The 8,218-nt window shown below is 33.9% G+C and overlaps 1 protein-coding gene across 1 annotated transcript; it reads left to right on the forward strand.

Moving 5' to 3' along the window:
• Positions 1-1,868: 1,868 nt before the first annotated feature.
• Positions 1,869-5,842, forward strand: LOC140973678 (auxin transporter-like protein 5). The gene is made up of 8 exons (XM_073436653.1): positions 1,869-2,100; positions 2,251-2,436; positions 2,641-2,753; positions 2,849-3,032; positions 3,104-3,201; positions 4,243-4,450; positions 4,594-4,851; positions 5,251-5,842. The coding sequence occupies exons 1-8, from the start codon at positions 1,942-1,944 to the stop codon at positions 5,527-5,529; spliced, it is 1,485 nt and encodes a 494-aa protein (XP_073292754.1). The 5' UTR covers positions 1,869-1,941; the 3' UTR covers positions 5,530-5,842.
• Positions 5,843-8,218: the final 2,376 nt, after the last annotated feature.

Consider the following 8,218-nt stretch of genomic DNA (forward strand, 5'->3'; position numbering starts at 1 on the left):
AAACATGATGACAAAAAGAAACCAAATATGACCCATAAGGCTGCGTTTGGGCTGTACTTGAAAGGTAAAAACGAATGATAAAATATAGGAATCTAAATGACTGTCATGAAGTATGCTACAATACAACTACAAACCATACAACAAAAGGGAAATTTAGTTTTACTTTTACTGCAAAGATATTTAACTTTTTTTTTTTTAATTTAAAAAATATGACAAGACGATGGACAAACTTCTTGAAAAATGGAGCATAATACAATCAATGTAGGACCATGATTTTTCCATTTATATGGTCACTTACTAATTTGTTTAATTAGTGTCTTTTTTTTAAATGTTAATAAAATATAGATTTGAAATTGAATATTTTTTTCATATAAGTTAACAATATTTAAGCATTTTTCACTTTCGGAATCAAATGCATCAAGAATATCGAAGTTCTTTTTGTTTTTTTGTTTTTCCAAAGTATGAATAGAAGTCAAGTGAAAGAAGAGAACAACTCTCTTCGGATTACATCATTTAAAACGTGAAGATGCTTGTTTATAAAACGATATCGTCATCGTCTCTATGTCAGTTTTGTTCTAAGATAGATTGATGTACAATTTGATCATTTTTATTTTTTTTAGGTATATCCTTTGTTTTAATTCAAAGTTTAATATATATGAATTTTTAATTAAGTGTCGAAAATCGAAAGAAGTGAATTTATTTTTTTATTTTTGTTTTGATAGAATTTTGAGCCTAAATATATATATAGTTTGAGGGTTCCGAAAATTGGCCCATGTGATAAAAGCAAACATTATTTGTTATTGTAAAGCAACCACGCCCCGTTTGGCTGTAATCATTTGGTCTCCTTTTTCATAATTTCACACATTACCACTCTTCTTTATCTAATTACACTTTGTCCCCTCCAACAAATTTCTTCTTCCAAAACATTTATTGGCTTCAAATTCTACCCACTTAATTCCATGTTCGGATATCTTACTAAACCATGAAAACATTTTTTAAATTATATTTTAATTTTTTATGAAATATATTATAAATCGAAAATCGGAGGATAGAATTCTATATTTTTTGGGAATCTATCAATAAAATATGAAATTTTTTCTTTTATTTTTTTTTAAAGTCCGGAGAATAGATATACAACCTAATAAATATCGACATTATCTTTTTTATCCTCACAAGTTCTTCAAAACGAGGGAAATGTTGTGTTTGCCTTATAATAATGCTATGAATCACTACTACAATTAACAATTAATTCAAGCTTAATGAAAACATATTATTAATTTAATCTTTAATTAATATCACTAAAATTAATTGAAAATCTCAAGTTATTAAAGCGACTTGGGCGATATTTAAATTACAATTATTAGTGTTGGGAACAGAGAACCCACTCGTGCGGGCTGCTCCTCACGCTTAATTAATCATCCATTAAATAAACTAATAAACAATTAATTCTTATCAAATTGTTTGGTACAAAAAGAAAATACAGATTTATTCAATTATTAAATTAAAAGGGCAAAAAATTACATAAAACTTTTGTGATATAATCTCATGAGTTAATTTTGTGAGACACAGTTTGGTCCGACCCAATTCATGGAAAAAATTTAATTTTTATTTTAATTGATCTGTTTCACGTATATAGACTAGACTTGTAACACTATTTGACCTACTTCGAAAAAAAGTATAGGCACGAAAAACAATCTATATTCGTCAAATTAATCGCAACAAAAACGCATTGAACCCTCCAAAAGCGGATTTATGCTCTTCCCGAAATCGCTATTTTCAACAACGACTTTTACGAAAAGTCCTTTTTACCCTCCCGACATTCCATATTAAATACTGCTTCTCCTCCATCATGTTTCCCAGTTGAGTTGTGTGTATTTAGTTTTTCATATCCATCGACAGAGAAATCAAGAAACACACAGTTTAACACACTAGAGCGTGAAAATGGCGTCCTCCGATAAGGTGGTGGAGACTGTTATGGTGGGAAACTATGTAGAAATGGAGACCGAAGGGAAACCGAAAGATATCAAGTCTCAAGTTTCCAACCTCTTCTGGCATGGCGGCTCCGCTTACGATGCCTGGTTCAGCTGTGCTTCCAACCAGGTTCCCCCTACTCCCATAAATGTCTCTATTAGATTTGAAAATTTTAATTCCATTCCCTAAATGAATCCTTCTGCTACGATGGGATCTTAATTCTTGTGATAATTAATATTTAGCTTAATTTCATAATTTTTTTGCTTGATATTGATCCAGGTGGCTCAAGTGTTGCTTACATTGCCGTATTCATTTTCGCAACTGGGAATGCTTTCCGGGGTTCTGTTCCAGCTGTTCTATGGCCTGATGGGAAGCTGGACAGCTTATTTAATCTGCATCCTCTACCTGGAATACAGAACCAGGAAAGAAAGAGAGAAAGTTGATTTCAGGAATCATGTTATTCAGGTTAAATTAATCAAATCCTGTCCATTTTCTATTAATTTCTTTAATCTTAATATATATAGTTTTATGACAAGAATACATAATCAGAACATGAGCAAAGACAAAAATTCCATATCCACTGCTCGCAATTTCACATGGGTTTCTATGTTTTTCCGTGCAAATTAATCTAACAAATCCAATTTTTTCTTTTAAAAATAAAATCTGCAGTGGTTTGAAGTTCTTGACGGGCTCCTCGGAAAACACTGGAGGAACGTGGGCTTGGGGTTTAACTGCACTTTTCTTCTGTTTGGATCCGTGATTCAACTTATAGCCTGCGCAAGGTATCTAGCTGACACATACATGATACATACACACGTATATACACATAACACCACCAGTATATATATTTTATATGTTTAAAAATTTGATATTGCAGCAATATATATTACATAAATGACAATTTGGACAAGAGAACGTGGACATATATATTTGGGGCATGTTGTGCTACGACAGTGTTCATTCCTTCGTTTCACAATTATAGAATATGGTCTTTTCTTGGCTTGCTGATGACCACTTATACAGCGTGGTACCTCACTATTGCATCCTTACTCCATGGACAGGTATATAAACATTTAGTATTATAAAATTGATTATCGATGGGATTTAGTCTAATTTATGTATGTATGAACAGGTAGAGGGTGTGAAGCATTCGGGTCCAAACAAGTTGGTGTTATATTTCACAGGGGCCACCAACATTCTCTACACATTTGGGGGACATGCCGTTACAGTGTAAGACATACTATTTTTTGTGTCCTAATATTAATTTCGTGTCTTTTACGTTATTTTTCTCGCACATTAATTATTCCATTTTTTTCTTTGAAAATCCTATGAGGTCTCTTTCAAGCTGTGAATATTATATAAAACATTATTAAGTTAATCTATTCCGACAAATGAAATTGTAGAAAGATTTGGAATAGGGAAAGATAAATCGGGTTTGAACATCTTAACGTTATCGTGAAAGCGACTTAACCTTACGAAATATTAACAGAATCCGACCAATCCTTTTTATTACCTCAAATAGCTCGAGGGTTTTAATTGGGTAGTCAGTCGTCCTTTTTACTCTGAAGATTCAATAATTTTCCAGCTGTGGAGATGTTAGGCGTGCTTAGGGGTTAGAAGTCGGACTTTCTTGGACAACGCTTTTTTTCGATTTTTTTGCTATCTATGGGAAAAAAGCCAGACTTCTTTCTCCATTCACTTTATGCAGCTTTGGTTTCATGCTGTGATGAAAGGTAACTCGGTGCCTGGGTCTCCAGTCTGATCATTCAATTCTCGTTTGGCCCGCTCCGTCAATCTTGATTCAGTATCTCTATTGTTTAAAAAATAAAAAAAAATTGTTAATAAAAATTATAATAAAACAATAACTAAGATAAATGGCTCAATAATTTCGAAGTTTCACACAAAATGAGTTCGAAACAAACCCATCAACCATCCGAACAATAAATCTTTCATTACATTATGGTACATAGGGAGATCTAATCCCAGAAGAGGTGAGATGTCTACCGGGAAAAGATAAACTCACGTGAGAGTAGATGATTATGCATACATAGAGACTAGATCTGTATAGTCTAATATGAGCCACTAGGCAATTGACTCAGTTGGCAGAAGCCTCTCCCTCGTGGAGGTTCGACAACCACGTAAATCAAATGTCGCCCCTCTCCTAACCCATCCCCATAGTTTTAAAATTGTGCTACATATTAATCATGTAATAGGTAATAAATAGACCTGAAAATGTTAATAAATAGTGGGGATACGTATTTAATATTGCAGGGAGATAATGCACGCAATGTGGAAGCCACAGAAATTCAAGGCCATATACTTAATAGCCACAGTGTATGTGTTGACCCTGACACTCCCGTCGGCCTCGGCAGTGTACTGGGCTTTCGGAGATTTGCTTCTCAATCACTCCAATGCTTTCGCCCTTCTGCCGAGATCACCCTTCAGGGACATGGCCGTCATTTTGATGCTCATCCATCAGGTACCATTTATGTCTTCATTAATTTACTCATCAACCGTATTATGTATATGGTGAAAAGTCTATATTTTTGAGTCTTGATAATCACTTTTTATATGGTGGATGTTAATGTTTGGTTATATATGGTTGCATGTCGATTAATGCAGTTTATAACATTCGGATTCGCGTGCACTCCCTTGTATTTCGTGTGGGAAAAGGCGATAGGCATGCATGAATGCAAGAGCTTGTGCAAGAGGGCGGCGGCGAGGTTGCCCGTGGTGGTTCCGATATGGTTCTTGGCCATCATCTTCCCGTTTTTCGGGCCTATCAACTCCACCGTCGGGTCACTTCTTGTCAGCTTCACCGTCTACATTATCCCTGCTTTGGCTCACATTTTTACCTTCAGATCAGCTGCGGCCCGAGAGGTAACCAACATAATCTGGAGTAGTCATAAATTTTATTAAAAAAATACAATTTTCGTATCCCAAATTCTTTACATATGTGAAGTAATTTTATATATATAAAAAATATAGTATTGTATCCCAAATTCTTTACATATCTGATCGGGAATCATTTCCAAAGAAGTACCGAAAGGTTTCTATAATTAGAAAGTGACAGGCATCAGGTGGCAGGTGGGGAAACTCAAAATCTTGAAATTATACAGTCACGCGACTCACGCCCCAGACATATACTGGTTCATATATAGTTTGGTCGTCCGAAAATACAAATTTCCTCGATTTATACAATATAAAAAAGATCAGAATTAAATAACATTAAATGCTTATAAAGTATTAAAATTCAGCACAATTTGTCTTCTGGTGCAGAATGCGGTGGAGCAGCCTCCAAAGTACTTTGGGAGATGGGTTGGGACTTACATCATCAACATATTTTTGGTTATATGGGTTTTGATAATCGGGTTTGGGTTCGGAGGATGGGCCAGTATGACAAATTTTATTCACCAAATCGACACCTTCGGTCTATTCACAAAGTGCTACCAATGCCTGCCTCAATTGCCGCCGCACCTGGCCAACGCCACCGCTCCTCTTCCACCTCCTGCAGCCAACCTCACCCATCTTCCTCCCAGTATTCACGGCCACCTTTGAGCCGGTTCGTGACATTTCTTTCGAGAGATATGTATTCACAAGGGAAAGATAAGTCGTAAGAGATTTCGCATTGCTATGCTGTGATTCACAAGAAAATTAATGTTGGGAACTCGTTTGGCGAAAAAGAATGCAATCTAGATTAGAGTTCTTCGATGGTAGTTGGTTTTAGTGGGCTGCATGTGGAATGCATGAAATTCGTAATTCTGATTTAACAAATTTTATTTAGTGTGTAACTCTAGCATGTGTTAGTTTTTGTGATATGCTTTTCGTTTATAAAACAAAAGGAAAAGATGGGAGCAATTACAAATTTTTATTCTTATATATGCAGGGGATGGTACATACACTTGTCACTTGTTATATATANATATGATATGTTGAATTCATACAAATAAGACAAAATATAGAACGTAATTGCATAAAAAGTAAAACGAGAACTTAAAAAAAGTTAAACGAGTGTTGATAACACAATGACAAATCTCTTAATGTCTCTCTTATTTGGTCGTCATAGAAGCACGGTTTTTTTTGAATGCAGTTCGTCTCTTAATTGGTTTTATATACTCCTCAAGAAGCTCGTCGTCTTTAATTCCTATAGTAGAGTCTTGTGCTTCACTTCTATCGAGAATGTTTCTTTTCAAATAATTGGAAGCGTAGCTCTTTGATCCTTCTTTGCTTGCATTATTTCGTTTTCCTAATGATCTCTGTTTTTTTGTTTGGATATTTTTGGAGTGAATCAGGCATGGTTTTTGAACACTTTCAGCAATTATTGAAACCATATCTTCACTGTTTGTGACGGTCCTATCCAATTTTAATAGAAATCTATGGCTCTCTATGTTGCGGCTGATGATATCATCGATGTCCTGCACCATATGTGAGATATATAACATTAGATTATACACTTGCAAATGATATGATGAGGTAAAAACGTTTTTTCTCTCCAATAAGCAGTAAACTGTTAATCTTAATTTATACGTTTTTTGGTTACCTGATTGCGGATTTTGATGTATTATTCAATAGGATGGCCAATGAACAATGTGACAATTTCCCCAAACATACACTACAAGAAAATACACATTCAACAACACATCAAAGACAACGGTTTTTATTAAAACCGTTGTGTTTTTTCATTTAACAACGGTTCCAACAAAAACCGTTGTCGTAGCCTAAAAAAACCCACTTAAAGACAACGGTTTTTTAAAAATCGTCGACAACGGTTTTTAAAAACCGTTGTTTATGAGCGTTTTTTTTTTGGGCTACAACAACGGTTTTTAAAAACCGTTGTCTAAAAGCATTTTTTTGGGCTACACCAACGGTTTTAACAACCGTTGTCTATGAGCGTTTTTTTTAGGCTACGACAACGGTTTTTAAAAATCGTTATCTATGAATGTGTTTTTTTGGGCTACGACAACGGTTTTTTAAAAACCGTTGTCTATATGTGTTTCTGTCAAGGGTCAAAGACAACGGTCAGCTGGTTTTTGTAGAACTACGACAACGTTTTAAAAAAACGTGTCATTTTTTTATTTTTTTTGGTTAAAAACCGTTGTCATTGTTCTAAATTTTTTAAAAAAATCGGTAAATATAGCGACGGTTTTAACAAAAACCATCGCTATATTTAGCGACCTTTTTAATAAAAACCGTCGCAAATTGTCTATAAATATCCGCGTCCTTGTTCATTTTTCTTCACACACAAATTTTTTCTCCCTTCCACAAAATTTTTCTCTCTTCCACAAATTAATTTCGCTTCAATTCTAAGAGTTAATAAAATTATAAATATTATTATTATAACAAAGGTTGTCAGTTTTTTTTATAATTATTAAATTATAAAATTATTTTTTTTATTTTCCGTAAAATATTAGCGACGGAATTTATATGCAAAAATCGTTGCTAATTAGCGACGAAAATCATATTAAAACCGTTGCTATGTTGGCCAAAATCGTCGCTAATTAGCGACGGTTTGCTTAGACAAACCATCTCAATATTTAGTTTACATTTAACCACATGGCCTTTAACAACGGTTTTATTTGACCTACGACAANTCTTGTTCATTTTTTCTTCACACACAAATTTTTTCTCCCTTCCACAAAATTTTTCTCTCTTCCACAAATTAATTTCGCTTCAATTCTAAGAGTTAATAAAATTATAAATATTATTATTATAACAAAGGTTGTCAGTTTTTTTTATAATTATTAAATTATAAAATTATTTTTTTTATTTTCCGTAAAATATTAGCGACGGAATTTATATGCAAAAATCGTTGCTAATTAGCGACGAAAATCATATTAAAACCGTTGCTATGTTGGCCAAAATCGTCGCTAATTAGCGACGGTTTGCTTAGACAAACCATCTCAATATTTAGTTTACATTTAACCACATGGCCTTTAACAACGGTTTTATTTGACCTACGACAACGGTTAAAAACCGTTGTCTTTTGCCTTTTTTTTGTAGTGATAGTTACTTTTGCGATTCCAGTTCCATCTTCAATCAACACAGTAAGTTTATACATGAGAGTGTATGTAATAGGCGCATCATTATATATAGTCATTAGGATATATTTAACAAAGATCGAAAGTAGAGTTAATTAAAACTTTGGAACTATTTCGATGGGTATATTTGTACAGTCAAGGCAAGACATTCCACTTGTTGTCCTTGTCGCTGATTTGTAACAATGGTTACAGGCATCATAAAATAGAGA

Source organism: Primulina huaijiensis, chromosome 3 (genome assembly GCF_012295235.1).
Source record: "Primulina huaijiensis isolate GDHJ02 chromosome 3, ASM1229523v2, whole genome shotgun sequence".
NCBI classification, from domain to species: domain Eukaryota; kingdom Viridiplantae; phylum Streptophyta; class Magnoliopsida; order Lamiales; family Gesneriaceae; genus Primulina; species Primulina huaijiensis.

Excerpts from the sequence above, each read along its gene's own strand:
- LOC140973678 (XM_073436653.1), top strand. The coding sequence starts at position 1,942 with ATGGCGTCCTCCGATAAGGTGGTGGAGACTGTTATGGTGGGAAACTAT. Across the intron at positions 2,754-2,848 it reads CAACTTATAGCCTGCGCAAG|CAATATATATTACATAAATG; the intron begins GTATCTAGCTGA and ends TTGATATTGCAG. Across the intron at positions 3,202-4,242 it reads GGGGGACATGCCGTTACAGT|GGAGATAATGCACGCAATGT; the intron begins GTAAGACATACT and ends TTAATATTGCAG.